This window comes from Abramis brama, assembly GCF_963993115.1.
Source record: "Abramis brama genome assembly, chromosome: 3".
In the NCBI taxonomy this organism is placed as follows: domain Eukaryota; kingdom Metazoa; phylum Chordata; class Actinopteri; order Cypriniformes; family Leuciscidae; genus Abramis; species Abramis brama.
The window spans coordinates 5766571-5782002 of NC_139965.1; the positions used below are offsets into that span (position 1 = coordinate 5766571).

Below are 15432 nucleotides of genomic sequence, written 5' to 3' on the forward strand. Positions count from 1 at the left end.
CTAACAACACTAAATAAATAGACATTTCTTTATAATCCCATGGTGGAGCAGCTGGGAAAGGTACAGTAGTACTTACTTTCAGATCATTAAACCCCATTTCATTCACCTTATCATTGATCACCCAACCAAAACTTCTGACTTGAGCATTTCCACGCTCTTGGCATTGCTTCAAAACTGATTGACTCATATGATTTCCATTATGACCCCTCAAGTTTGCCCAGTACACAAGGGCCAGCTGATCTCTTCTAAGATGAAGAGGCATTTCTCCCATCTCCACCTGGATAGCTGTCACTGGTGTAGTTTTGACAGCACCACAGCACAATCTTAACGCTTAACGCTTGGTTTTGTATCACATCCAACTTACTCAACAACGTTTTGGCTGCAGACCCATATATTACGCTTCCATAATCTAATACTGACCTGATCAATCCTGTGTAAATTGTTCTTAGTGCAGATATACTTTAACTCTGCATAGACACCTCATTACATTTATAGTTTTCTTGCATTTATCAATTATTTTTTGTATATGCACTGCCCATGTTAATCTTTGATCAAACCGTATGCCCAGGTATTTAAAGGTGTCAACCCTTTCCAATTCATTAGCAGACAATTTTATTTATTATTCAATTATGACTGAAACATTAAGACATTGTTTTTTAATTAGATGCTGGTTTACAAATGTGAAAAACCAAGAAAAACACCTCTAATAAACTCTTAATTTCAACAGTTATTCATTTATACAGAACATTTGATACAGAATAAAACTATGTTATGTAATTACTCAAACAAGTGAACAAGCAATGGTATAATTGTCAAGCTTTCACTAACAGACTAACAACACAAGATTATGACAAATGTAAAGCTTATATAAAGAAGAACGAACTACAATATTTTCAAACCATGTTAAAGGACAAATAAATGCTGACAGAACATTCAAACATGTGGACAGAATTAACTCTTTAATATCAGATTGAAGTTTCTTCCTCTGTTACGGCGTACTGACTCTGGTCTTCAGCAGATGAAACTGAAATACACATAAATCATTGATTCAGTGAGAGCGAGAGAGAGAGAGAGAGGGGGAGAGAGAGAGAGAGAGAGAGCGAGAGAGGGGGGAGAGAGAGAGAGATAGAGAGAGAGAGAGAGAGAGAGAGAGAGAGACAGACAGACAGACAGAGAGAGAGAGAGAGAGAGAGAGAGAGAGAGAGAGAGAGAGAGAGAGAGAGAGAGAGAGATCAGACAGAAGTTTTACCTCTGTAACACTTGTAAAGCAGCACAACTGTCGCTAGCAGATACGGAGAAGCTGCCAGAAGAGAACTGAGGGTTTTGAGGACAGAAATCTGACCTGAACGTGACACTGGAAAACAGAAACACAAGAACATTATTGAGCAACATTACAGAGCTCTGAAGGGCTTTCAGAAAGTTTCTCGAGGAACCCAAAGTTTGTGAGTGAATATAAAAGCTCTGAAATATTTTTCCTCCGGTCTCATATTATTCCACCATTTCCCTCTTACAGCTCTGTGTTAAAGGAAGAGTTCATTAAAAAATATATATTCTGCCAAATTTACTGACCTTCATGTTGTTCAAACCTGTTTGAATTTATTTCTTGTGTGGAAAATAAAAGATATTTTGAAGGAACTTTTAATTTCATTGTATAGAAAAAAACAACAACTTCCAAACACCTTCTTATATGTTCCAGAGAATAAAGAAAGTCACACACTATTGGAACGACATGAGGGAGAGTAAATGATGACATCATAGTACATTAATATAAGTAATTCATTTTAATGTTTAAGAGGTACGTACAATTTATTTTTCCTCTTCAGACCAAAACTGTATGTTTGACACTGAACATATATGAGCACAATCAGATTGATTCCTGCTTTCAAATGAAAAACTGAATTTATGAAAAGTCAGATTTTAACAGGAAAGTCTCTAACAGTCTTTAGTCTATATTTCAGCATATTCTGCATGTGATTTGATAGTTCAACTTCACAGTTCTGTCATGAACTCTCTGAGTGTTTGGCATGGTAATGTATATGACAATGTTGATATGTTCGTTCTTGAAGGAATAGATCTGCTACAAAACACATGAATTATCTGTAGCAGATCTATACAGGTGGAGCTGGGGAAGGTGGAGGGTTTCTGAAAGCGCATGAGCTCATTGGCTGCTGATACAGCAGGAACCAATCAGCTGTGCCCTATAGAGAATGATGTGATTGCAGACTGAGTTAAAGACCGGTCAGCCAGCGCCATCTAGAGTTTCATGACAGAACTTTGTATTTGTCAATACCTGATTGTCTCCAGCAGAAATAAGAGACAGAGACTCATATATGAATAGTGTGGCGTATCTCATCAGATGCTCATGAATAAAATAACCTCTGACTGAGATCCAGCTGTGGAGTGACTGTCCTCTCTCTGTTTTACAGTAGTAGAAACCCTCATGTGACTTTGAGACAGTAGTGATGCTCATCTCTCCTGTCGTCTGATTCTGGATCAGTGATCCGTCTTTATAGAAATCAGCGCTGAGGATCGGGGAGTTTGTAGATCGATGTAAACAGTGTAGAGTCAGAGTCTCTCCCTCAATCACAGGATCAACAGAACTCTCCAGAATCACCTCACCGTCTACAAACACAAGAAATACATCAACAGATGTAGTGACGATACAGGCTGTGTTAATCAGAGCCATACTTCAATTATTAATAAGATCTGGAGGGTCAAAATGTTCACTACCTTTAATCTGAGAAACTTTTATTCAGCAAGAATTCATGATCAAATGTGACGCATTGATCAAAAAAGACATTTATGTTACAAAAGATTTATATTTCAAATAAATGCTGTTCTTCAAACTTTCTGTTCATCAGAGAAGAAGAAAAGCATCATGTTTCCTACAATTTTTTTTTTCAACATTGATAATAATCATAAATGTTTCTTGAGAAGCAAATCATCATATTAGAATAATTTCTGAAGGATCATGTGACACTGAAGACTGGAGTAATGATGCTGAACATTCGGCTTTGAATAAATTACACTTTACAATATATTCACATAGAATTTTAGTTTTATTGTAATATTTCATATGTAATAATACTGGAAAATGAAGGTTTTCATGCATTTTTTAAATGAATGCATCAAATAAATGCAGCCCTGGTGAACAAACATATTTCTAAAACATAAAAAAAATATCAATCCCAAACTTCTGAATATTTTATTTTATTATAGAGTTTAAATCTTGATATTCACTGTGCAGTACTCTGATATTCAGTTAGTTTATGCATAATCATAAGACTGAATTCTAAATTATATTAATTTTTCATCTTGAACAGATTGTTATTTACTGTGTTTTATAGTTGTAAGCGTGATTGGACTCACCATGTACAGTGATGTTTCGAGGACGCCGTTTCTCTCCAGATTCAGACTCACACCAGTACACTCCAGTGTCAGATGTGCTGAGAGAGTCCATTACACATCCAGATCCTGTTTGATTTGCACAAGTTTGTGTGTCTTTGTCTGTGTATCTTCTCACTGTCCATCCAGCAGAGTTACTCTGATCCTCACAGCTCAGAGAGAGAGAGTCAGATGAGAAGTGTTGACTTCTGCTGGGATTGATGACCAGAGACACTGAAGCAGAAACTCCTGAAAAGAGGAAAATCTCCATCAAAACTGACAGCACAGAGACTGCAGTGAAACACAGATCCGGATGAGCACAAGCATAAACCCTCACCAGTGATCCACAGTGTGTGTGAGCTGCTGTTGTGTGTGTAATAGGCTGGTCGTCCTCTCTCTGCTCTGCACGTATAAACTCCTGTGTGCTGTAGAGCAGCAGGACTGAGAGTGTAAGATCCTCCAGCTCCTCTGCTGCTGTCTGACAGATGATCATGATCTCTGAACCAGCTGAACGTCCAGCCTTTAGAGGAGCCTGAAACCTCACAGATCAGAGTCACTGATTCTCCTTCAGTCAGCCACGGCTGTGGAGACACTCGCACTGATGCCTGAGCTTCAGCTGAACAAAACATCACGAGTTACAGAGCCGTAGAGAAACTGATGGAGAAGCTGATCACAACAAACATGTTATTTTGCATTTAAATGTATCACACAAATGTGGATTATACAATATTTACATCATTATTTAAAAGTGTTTAAAATCTTGTAGATTCTGTATAAACTCACGTTATTAGTAATGGTAATGACTAGTAAACCTGTTCCTTTGTGTTTGATAAATGGAGTTAATTTTCCTCTGTCATATTCAGAAAAATTATCATGTGTGTCTGGGTCTGCTATGAAATAACTGGACAGTCTGAACTTTTCCTGAGCTTTAGGCCGTGTGTCCACCAAAGCGTTTTTTCATGCCTCTGGCGTATTCTCTCAATTGTTTTCAATGGGAGTGCCGCGTTTTTAAAACGCCATGAGCGTAATGAGGCACTGAACGTTTTTTACAGGTCGCCGACAGTTGAATCCAGTGACATCACTGTCACTTACCCAACCGACCAATCACAGTGGAGGAGGGGCGGGACTAATACCACATCGACCAACCGTCACAGCGTCAACAGATGACAACAACAAGCATAATAACGGAACAAAATCATTTAAAACAAGAGCCAGAGAAAATACGTTACATTGAATCGACATTTTAATATAGAAGCACGCAGACATAGGCGAAACAGCTCGCGCGCCTATTGGCTGCTCTGTGGCAACTGCAGCAGCCTATCGAAAGGCCCCGTCGTTACGTCAGCTCCAATGGGGGCACTTCGCGCCCACTGCATCACGTCCCGCCGAAACGGGCGTGGCCTTGGGCTATAAACATAGCTCGAGAGGCTGGTATAGCTGATTTTTCATCTCTTCAGCGGAGCTCACGCATCGCTGGATCCTGAGAGAAAGAAGCGGCGCCGTCAGAGAAAGCCTTTCAGCGGGACGAGCCTTGCATCTGAAGCCACTGGCCGCGCCGCCTTCAGTCGCCGTTCCTGCTGTGCTATCCGGCGTTATATCCTTTTCTCTGCTACTGTGTTTTATGTGTGTGTGTGTGTGTTCGCCGCCGCGACACACACTCTCATTGCACTAAAAGAGCCGGGCATCTTTTTCAAGATGCCCCTTTCCTGCCTGGGTGAGGATCATGCAGCTCTCGCGCTCGCTGACGGCGGCTGCCCTCACTGCGAGCTATTGCCTTTGGCGACTCTGAGGACTCGCCTGGCATCCTTCTCTGAGACTGCACCTCCGCCCGCCGCGGTACCGCGCCATAAAAGCGCCGTGCTCAACGGGTCCCGGAACCTCCCCCAACCCACAAAAGCTCGCCGGTTCGCCCGCCTGCTTCACCCGCTTCGCTAGAGTCTCTTCCTGATGGACAGCGCCCGCCGTCTGCCGCCGCTTCCGTGGTGGATATTGACCAAGAAGCCTTTTCATTCTGTGGGGGATGATACCTGCTCTCCCTCTGTTCAAGCCGCGCAAACTGCGCCGTTCACAAGGGAGGTCGGGAGCAGACGGTTTTCTTTACTTTACAAGAAATCTAACTTACCCCACCCTTGCGTCGCCGGCGAAAGGAGGAAAGAGAGTGTTTTTCAACACTCCTTTTTTTTCCCAACCTCCTTTTTCTCACACATTTCTCAGTCCCCTCTGAAGTTCAGGTGACTGGAAATGTCAATATTGCAGTATACGAGCCTGTTATAATACACGCACGCCTGCAAACAAACGCCGTCACAAGACGTGTTGACGCTCTCTTATATGCTGGTGCTACTGAAAGCTTATGTGTCTCCCCCTGTGGCTCAGAGGCGGAATCTTAGGCTTTTCGCGCCATAGACCCGGGTTCGAATCCCGCGTGTGCCGGCAGATAAAATTATGCCGTCAAAGCTTTCGCTCTGTCAGTTCCCTTAAAAAGGCGACTGGAGATGTGTATTTTGCAGCCAACGAGCGCGTTGTACAACACGCTCGCCTGCACCCAAACACGATGACGCTCTCTCTCTTCCTGCTCTCTCTCCCTTTGTTCGAGCCGTGCAAACTGCGCCGTTCACAAGAGAGGTAAGGAGCGGACGGTCCCGTGGCTGGTTTTCTTTACGTTAAAAGAAAGCTACCCCGCGTGCGTCACCGGCGAAATTAAGAAAGAGTGTTTTTAGTCCCGCCGAGGCTGGACCCAACCTCCTTTTTCTCACACATTTCTCAGTCGCCTCTGAAATTCAGGCGACTGGAAATGTCAATATTGCAGTATACGAGCCTGTTATAATACATGCACGCCTGCAAACAAACGCCGTCACAAGACGTGTTGACGCTCTCTTATATGCTCGCGCTAACTGAAAGCTTATGTTTCTCCCCCTGTGGCTCAGTGGTGGAATCCTAGTCTTTCGCGCCAGAGACCCGGCTTCGAATCCTGGGTCTGGTGGCAGATAAAATTATGCTGTCGAAGCTTTCGCTCTGTCAGTTCCCTTAAAAGGCGACTGCAGATGTGTATTTTGCAGCCAACGAGCGCGTTGTACAACCCGCTCGCCTGCACCCAAACACCGTTTCTAAAAACGAGCAAAGTCTTCCTAGCCCCCCGTTACAGCACACCGAAGCTCTTCTGTCGCCAGAGCTCGCTTCGCATTCAACCCCTAGCCATTCATGCAGATGCATTGGGCAGTGCTTCCCGGGGTTTCGGAGTGGGTGCTAAACATTATAAAGAGAGGCTATTCGCTACAGTTCAGTCGACGCCCCCGCCGTTGTGCGGTGCGCGGCGAAAATACGGTGAAAACAGAAGTAGCACACCTACTTCGAGCCGAAATATCGAAACTGTTGAGCAAAGGGGCCATAGAGCTTTTAACTCAAGTTCAGAGCGAAGGGGGGCTGTACAGCAGATACTTTCTGGTACCGAAAAAAGACGGGGGTCTCAGACCCGTACTAGATCTAAGACAGCTGAACAGAGCGCTTGCGAAACGCCAGTTCAGAATGCTCACGACCAGAAAAATCCTCGCGCAGATTCGCCAAGGGGACTGGTTTATGTCAATAGATCTGAAGGACGCATATTTCCAAATACAGATAGCGTCACGTCACGGGCGACATTTGAGAAACTCCGGGACATGTGAGTATTGAACTACTTGGACGATTGGCTGATTCTAGCTCAATCACACTCGGAGCTCATAGAGCACAGGACCATTTTACTCGGACACCTCGAGAATTTGGGTCTCAGAGTCAATTGGGCGAAGAGTTCACTGTCTCCCAGTCAGAAAATATCTTTTCTGGGCACAGAGCTGGACTCGCTGTCTTTGAACGAATTCTTTCCGCTGCGGCGCTACTGTCCCGCTCAGAAAATTTCAGAGGATGCTGGGTCTCATGGCCTCAGCATCATCAGTACTTCAGCTGGGTCTGCTTCGCATGCGCCCACTGCAGTTCTGGCTGAAAGCGCGAGTACCGCGCCGAGCGTGGACCTCCGGTCTGCTTCGTCTCAAGGTCAATCAGAAATGCACCTCAGCTCTGAAACCTTGGAAAGCAACCGACTGGTACCGATCAGGTGTAAGCCTGGGGACTTCCTCGATTGTGAAAGTGGTTTCTACGGATGCATCCACCTCGGGATGGGGAGCGCTGCTCGAGGGCAGACCGTTCTTCGGCCAGTGGTCAGAAAGGGAGAGGCTTCTGCATATAAACTGCCTGGAAATGCTGGCGGTAGACAACGCGTTGACGCGTTTTTGTCCCCAGATAAGAGGGCACCACGTCTTGGTCCGTTCGGACAACATGTCAGTGGTGTCTTACATAAATCGCCAGGGAGGTGTCAAGTCCCGAAACCTTTACAGGCTGACGGAACGCCTCCTGGTATGGGCTCAGCGCAACCTGCGCTGAGAGCGGCGCACGTGCCAGGTCTTCTGAATAAAGGACCAGACAGACTGTCCAGGAACAATGTTCCAGCAGGAGAATGGTCTTTACACCCACAGACAGTCCAGCTGCTGTGGGAGACATTCGGCAGAGCAGAAGTAGACCTGTTTGCGTCTCAAGAAAACGCTCACTGTCCGAAATTTTTCTCCAAGAGCAAGGATGCGCTGGCCCACGTCTGGCCCCGCTGTATGCTTTTTCCCCCGTCGCGCTCCTACCTCAGGTATTAGAGTGGATCAGGGAAAACGGATGCTCAGTGCTACTAGTAGCTCCGTTCTGGAAGAACCAGGCCTGGTTCCCAGATACCAGTGAGGAGGGACCTCCTCTCTCAAGCCAGGAGCTCGATCTGGCATCCTCGCCTGGAGCTTTGGTCCCTACATGCATGGACCATCAACGGGTACCCGCTAGCCTCTCGGAGGGAGTGTTAAACATGATCACGCAGGCTAGAGCCCCCTCTACAAGACGGCTCTATTCCTCAAAATGGTCTGTGTTCTCTAGCTGGTGCACAGCCCATGGCATATCACCCCCAGATTGTGGGGTGACGGAGGTTCTCTCCTTCCTGCAAGAGCTACTGGATAAGGGCAGGACCCCATCCACGCTCAAGGTTTACGTGGCGGCTATAGCAGCGTTTACTAAACCAACGCTTGGCCAGTCACTTGGAAGGAACGATCTGGTCATTGGCTTCTTTAGAGGAACTAAGAGGTTAAATCCTCCCAGACCTCCCTCAGTTCCCATATGGGACCTTTCCACAGTCTTGGAGGCCATGAAAGGTGCCCCATTTGAGCCAATCCAATCAGTGGATATCAAACACTTGTCTTTCAAGACTGTGTTTCTTCTGGCTCTCGCTTCAGTCAAGCACATTGGGGACTTACAAGCGCTCTCAGTGAGCGCGACATGTATGGAGTTTGGGCCAAATGACTCGAAAGTCATACTGAAACCGAGGCACGGGTACGTTCCTAAATCCCTCAACACACCGTTCAGGTCTCCGGTGATTTCCCTGTCAGCCCTGCCGGTCTCTAACGAGGAGAAGGACGCCAGCTTCCTCTGCCCGGTCAGGGCATTAAGGGCTTATGTGTCTCGCTCATCTGTCTTCAGACAGACAGAGCAGCTCTTTGTCTCGTTCAGTGGACGTTCTAAGGGACTAGCCGTGTCGAAACAGAGCCTATACAGATGGATAGTTGATGCTATAGCGCTGACTTACGCCTCTAAGGGCTTGCAGTGCCCGTTAGGTGTTAGAGCGCACTCCACGAGAGGCATGGCCTCATCGTGGGCTTGGTCTAGTGGGATTGCCTTACAAGATATCTGTATGGCGGCAGGCTGGGCCTCCCCGTCTACATTTATAAGGTTTTATAACCTAGAGGTTCCCGCTTTGCAGGCTAAACTGCTTTCGGTCTGATAAATCGGTATTGTCTGCCCTGATGTTTTCGGCCCAGAATACTGAAACTGCTTGAGCAACGCTCACTGATCGATCATGCAGCTCTATGGGCAGTGTGTAAGACCCATAATATTTACCAGACTAGGCCGAGTTTTCGTCCTGGCTGTCTGTGAAACACTATCTATATAATTGCTCCTTTTAGAATGCTATTTATTACAGGAATGATGCTATTCTAGCCCCTCTTCCTGGACTCTCTGTGAGTCCCTGATGATCATGTACTATATGGGCCCTGGGCACCTGCCCTTGTGACTTTGGTGCTGGATCTCAGCACGCACAGCGTTTTACACTGTGTTCCCCATAGCATAAGATATTACGCAGTACGAGAGAACCTCTTTGTAAGAGAACGTCGTACTCGGTTACTAACGTAACCTCGGTTCTCTCTAGAAGAGTGAACGAGTATTGTGTATCTTGCCGTGCCTGCAACACGCTCCGGTTCGCTCCGGCGATGAAAAACCAGCTATACCAGCCTCTCGAGCTATGTTTATAGCCCAAGGCCACGCCCGGTTCGGCGGGACGTGATGCAGTGGGCGCGAAGCGCCCCCATTGGAGCTGACGTCACGACGAGGCCTTTCGATAGGCTGTTGCAGTTGCCGCAGAGCAGCCAATAGGCGCGCGAGCTGTTTCGCCTATGTCTTTATCTAAAAAATTATCCTTCATTTTGAAATAATGTAAAACGCGTTGCGGCAGCACGCGTTTTACATTATTTCAAAATTAAGGTTAATTTTTGGCTTCAATATCTCGCGGAAAAGAGATTTCCCCATAGCGTAAGATATTACGCAGTACTCGTTCCCTCTTCTAGAGAGAACCGAGGTTACGTTAGTAACCAAGTACGTTTTTTGTTGTTTTCCTTTTCTTCATAACATTAGTGATCAGAGATGTCTGGCAACTGTCAATAAATCTTCGAGAGGTTGAATATGTTGTTTCTATAAACAGTGTTTGTCTCTAAACAGTAATGTTGGGTTGTGCTCAGATCTTGTTACTCGTGATCAACAGCTTCATGGTTAGAAAGACTGACTGACGTGATCAGGATGATGGAGACTAAAATACTCTTAGTCATTTGACTTCTTTCATATGAAATCATAGGAATCATTTTATGATACAGTTATGGTGCTTTTGTGTCCTTTTTGAACTCTGAAAGTTAATCATGTCATTCATTATAATAGCGATCAGCACATTACTAAAACATATTTGTTTGTTCCAGGGAAGAAGGGCATATAGGGGTCATGTGAGGGTCTGTGAGATTAGATGATGACGTCACTTTCATTTTCAGGTGAGCTAATACTGAAACTTTGGTGTCGGATCAAATAAATCTTAAATCTAAGTCTAAATCTAGACAATCTAAATCTGAATGTTGTGTTTTAAGATTACACTTAGAGTTAAAAAATACTTTAGCTTTAAAATGCATTTTCAGACCCCTGCATTGTTTCATTGAGTGACAACTGTATTTATCAGCAGTGTGAATGAGAGTAAACGTCTCTCGATTGGTTGTTAGATCATGATCATGTAGAGAGAGTTTAAGAGGACAATGATGTTCAACTCACCCTTCACAGAGAGATAAACAGCAGATCTTGATGTTGATGAGTTTGGTCTTCCATCTCTCTGTCCTTTACACCTGTACTGACCCTGATCAGACTCAGTAGCTCCTCTGATAGTGAGAGTGTCTCTGTTTACAGTGTAACGGTAATCAGACATCTGTAATATTACACTGTCTTTATACCACTCATATCTCCAGTCACTGTGATCAGAGTTTATCACACACTTCAGATTGACTGTTTCTCCAGTGAATACAGATCTGTCTGGTGTCATAGTCACTGCAGATGTGGGCAAATCTGAGAAGAAACAGAAACATAAAGACTGAAACAGCTCTTTCAGGGAATAAAACTGATTGTTCAGAAGGACATTCGGTTGTAAACGCTGGTTGTAAATGGGAATGTTGCTGGTATAAACCCTGCAGTGAATGAACTGTTAACCATCACTATTGTGTCCTTGAGCAAAGCATTTGACCAACGGTTTCCAGAGGGATTTAGTTCATGGAGCCATTCTGTGACAGAAATACATTACACTGGTCTTGGTCATATGATGATAAATATACTTTTGCAAAACGGAAGAGAAAGTTGGCAAACTGATATATGTAATATATAAATATATGTATTTCATGTGCCAACTTTCTCTTCACTTTTGAAGTTTCTGTGGTTGAGATCCCTCACTGAGTTTGTTTTGCCCGCTGGATGTGTGCATTTTGTGTTGAGCCTTTATGATAAATATACTTTTACCACAACCATAAGCAGCTAACAGTGAACATTATCATAACTTTGGCTGATGTTAAGGATCTCTCAAAGTTATGATCAAAAATTCTTCAAGTAACGTCAATAAAATGTTTGTTCAATGTTATCTGGTCTTTAATAATGTTCTCTAAATTATCACAAAAACTGTAGTTTCTTCATCTTTAACACTCTTGGACCCATTTAGACATCGAGTGTTATCTGTGAAAACACTCTGGTCTGGGTTTGTGGTGTTGACTTCAACACTAATAATCTGTAAGCCACATCATTCTCTCTAACTTCAGGACAAAACTCATCAGAACTGAACTCAGTCGCTCAAGTCCTCTTCTATTCTCATGATACTCATGAATATCTCCTGTAACCATAGAGACTAAATATTAAAGATGGAGACGCTCATAAGACTGGAAAGTCACAATTTACATGATTTTATAATAAACCAAAACCTCCACAAAACACGCAACACACACACACACACACACACACACACACACATACACAGACGTGTGCAGTTATTGAATAATGAGTGAAGTGAATTTCTTCAGTCCTCTTGTAACAACAGATGTGGCTGAAGATTATAAGTGTTGAAATATTAATTTAAATGATCATTAAACAGATGTGAATATGAAGACTCACCTGATACAGTCAGTGTAACAGCATCACTGAAGTCTGTGCGTGAGTCTGATCTCTCTCCTCTACAACTGTATTCACCACTGCGAGAAACATCAGCTGTGAACCTGAACACTGGTGTTGTTGTTGTTGTATAGTCAGTGTCTCCATCATCTGTAAACCAGCTGTATCTCTGAATATCTCCTCCTCTCTGTATGTCACATGTGAGAGTGACTATCTCTCCTTCGAACACACGCTGATCTGGCTTCATCGTCACTACAGGTTTCACTGAGAAACATAGAAGTAAATATTGAAAAGCATTGCAGTATCAAGATCTCTGTCATGAACTCTAAACTTCATCAGGAGGAAAACACTTAAATTACAAACCTAGTTTGCTTATAAATTATAATGATTACATCTAAATGTATGGATTTGTAAAAACTAAATGAAACTGATATATTTATCCAGTCCGCATGTCCTTTGTATTATTGATCTGCCAGTTCTGACCAGTAGATTATGCTGTTTAGAGTCTGAGTGTTTTAAAGATCTGAACTGGGAACTTACTAACTTCTATCTGTCTTATCTCAAGCCCTTTTCTCTTCCAGCCCTTCCAACCATATCAGACTGAATGAATAAAGCTAAGCATTGGTGCTCAAGGTCGTAATGACACACAGTCAATAATTCATATTGCAGTAAAAACTCAGAAACATGCAAATAAAACTCACTGTGCAGAACTATTTTCTGTTTTATATAGTGGATTATGATCTTTTGCAATCAATGTCTGACTGAACTACTTTACAACTGCAAGACTGTTTGATTGATTGAATAAATAGCAGTTCCCTTTCGAAAGGGAATTCGCACTGCGTTGAATGATGCTTTGGGGAACGCCTCAGGCGTGACAGGTGTCTGAAATCACTATCAAATCACGGCAATCACATTCACTGGCGACAGCCTGTGAATCATTAACGTGAATAATTAACGTGCGACCTCCAAGTATAAAAGGGCGCCTTGCAAACATGACAATCATCTTATCGTCTTCAGGGACTGTCTGTTTGAACGTTTCAAAGAATACGGTGAGAAAGAAAAAATTATGAAGCGTACAGCGAAGGCCAATTGCTTTCGGAAGTGTGCCAACCCGTGTCCAAGTGTTTGATGCCGGTTGACACACATGAACTGTGCGTTTTCTGCCTGGGAGAAAAGCACGCACAGGAGGTTCTCGAGGGAGCCCTCTGTGCAAACTGTGAGCGTCTTTCTTTAAAAACGCTCCGCTCTCGTCTGACTCTCTTCTCGAGTGAAGAGGGTTCAGCATCTGGTCCTCATGGTTCAGGTCCCACTCGTGCCGAGGCAGAGCGGCGACTTGCATCATGGGGCTCCCAGATGGAGCTCGTCGATCATCTTGAGAGGGCTGTAAGCCTCTCAGATGATCCGACGACTGACGAGGGCGAGCTGCAGGTCGATGAGGAAGACTTTTCGCCTACTATTCCTGCAGCTACTGCTCTTCTGGACGAACAGGAGATGGCTGAGGAGGTTGATAATCAGTTGTCTGAGCAGGCATCGACACTGAGAGCTCCAACCCTGCCATCCAAACCGCTGAAAACAACGGCTCGTTTGAATGGTAGAGCGTACGCGGCAGCAGGTCAGGCCGGTGCTGCCCTGCACATCATGGCGGTGCTGCAGGCGTACCAGGCTGCTGGGGGATCTCGACCAGGGGGCAGGAATGTCCCCTGAGGCGGTGGCTGAGCTGCGCCGGACCACAGATCTTGCTCTCCGGGCCACCAAACAAACCGCTGCTTCGATCGGTCGATCGATGGCAGTGATGGTGGCCACGGAGAGACATCTGTGGCTAAATCTAGCCGACATCGGGGACAAAGAGAAGGCCTTTCTCCTTGATTCACCGGTTTCGCCCTCTGAACTCTTCGGCACCTCCGTAGAGGTGCTGGTGAGGAAGTTCAGGGAGGCGAAGGCGCGCTCAGCGGCGTTTAAAACCTGTATACCGCTGAGATCCGGATCCACGCCCAGGCAGGCGAGAGGACCTGGCCCTTCTCGGTCTGAGGATCGTAGAAGGGCCAGCGAGCCAGCGTCACCTCTCCTGCACCCCCTCCGTGGAGGAGCAGGGTACAGAAGAGGCATGACTCCCGCAACAGGAGGGATTTGAGGGAGGTTATCCAGAACAAACGACAGCGTCGGTGAGGGATAACCTCCTCAGAGGGTCATGAAATCTGCCCTCTCCTCTGTTTCCGACTCCCCAGTCGTTCATTACATCAGGCCTGGGGCGGGGCCTATGATGAGAACAATGTTCTGATGGCCCGCCTAGGCTTGGTTAGTGAGAGTGCCTCTTTCAGGCATGTAAAGTGATGGACCCCAGGTTCATAAGGAACTATCTGGCGTGTCTTCACTCCGCACGCCGCAGGTGAGCTGACTGGTCTTCTTAAGAGTCATTTTTGTGAAAAATAAATACTAAAGTAAATAAGTAAAAATAAATAAAAAATAAATACTCTCTACAGACCTCGTTCCCTGTATAGAGCTATGGGGTCATGTCATTGTGTCATAAGGTAAGGTAAATTTTGGATTATTAAGAGCCCTGAAGTTCCCTTTAGGTGGCTAGAACGATGGGAAGAAGCACCAGCTGTATGGGCTTCTCTTGTGTTGTGAAACTGTGTTAGCCCTCAGGGTAGAGTAGGTGGTCTTTCTCTCATAGGATTTTTTACTTGAGTTTTGACTGACGCTAGAGCTTCAGATAGATCTTATGTCCGGCCCCCGGGTCCGTTGGACTTCTTTCCTGAGTACATCGCCCCCTTGAGCTCTGTTTGGGTTTTCAGTGGACTGAGCGATTCTGCAGCCTCTTTGTATGAAATATAATAACTATTTTTCTAGTAGGGCTATGGCTCCTCCGAGCCCTCAGGCAGATCTATACTTGTAGGCTGGCCCTCACCAGGGCCACCTCTATAGCTGGCCTAGGCTGTGCCATGGATAGTGGAGGTGTTTCTGCTTAAGCATTTCTGCCTCTGACCCTTCACTTTGTGAATGTAGGTTTCTAGCATCCCTGTATGACAGCCTCCTCCCATGGGAGTTGTTAGGCCAAGGCCCGCCCCCTTCTCTGCATTCTGGGGCGACAAGAGTAATGCAGCATGGTGCAGAGGCATGGTTTATAATAATTAATTATAATTAGGCCTCCCCGGCACAATATGTCTTTATTGGCAGGGTTAGGCCTACTTGCGAGAAAAAATCTCACGAAGAGACTAGGTCTGTCTGCCCGACCCTGCCGTGCAGAACTGGGCCGCCAGT

At 45.0% G+C, this 15432-nt stretch overlaps 1 protein-coding gene across 1 annotated transcript in view; it reads right to left on the minus strand.

Annotated features, from left to right (window-relative positions):
* Window positions 1-645: 645 nt before the first annotated feature.
* The window catches only part of LOC311079178 (Fc receptor-like protein 5), a 43612-nt gene continuing 28825 nt past the window's right edge, over window positions 646-15432 (minus strand). The window contains exons 3-8 of the mRNA XM_084108391.1: window positions 12175-12435; window positions 10801-11088; window positions 3370-4000; window positions 2377-2622; window positions 1250-1354; window positions 646-1024 (exon numbers count right to left, since the gene is read on the minus strand). Of these exons, the coding sequence (XP_083964517.1) occupies window positions 3573-4000; window positions 10801-11088; window positions 12175-12435 (977 nt within the window). The 3' untranslated portion in view covers window positions 646-1024; window positions 1250-1354; window positions 2377-2622; window positions 3370-3572. The remainder of the gene's footprint in view (window positions 1025-1249; window positions 1355-2376; window positions 2623-3369; window positions 4001-10800; window positions 11089-12174; window positions 12436-15432) is intronic.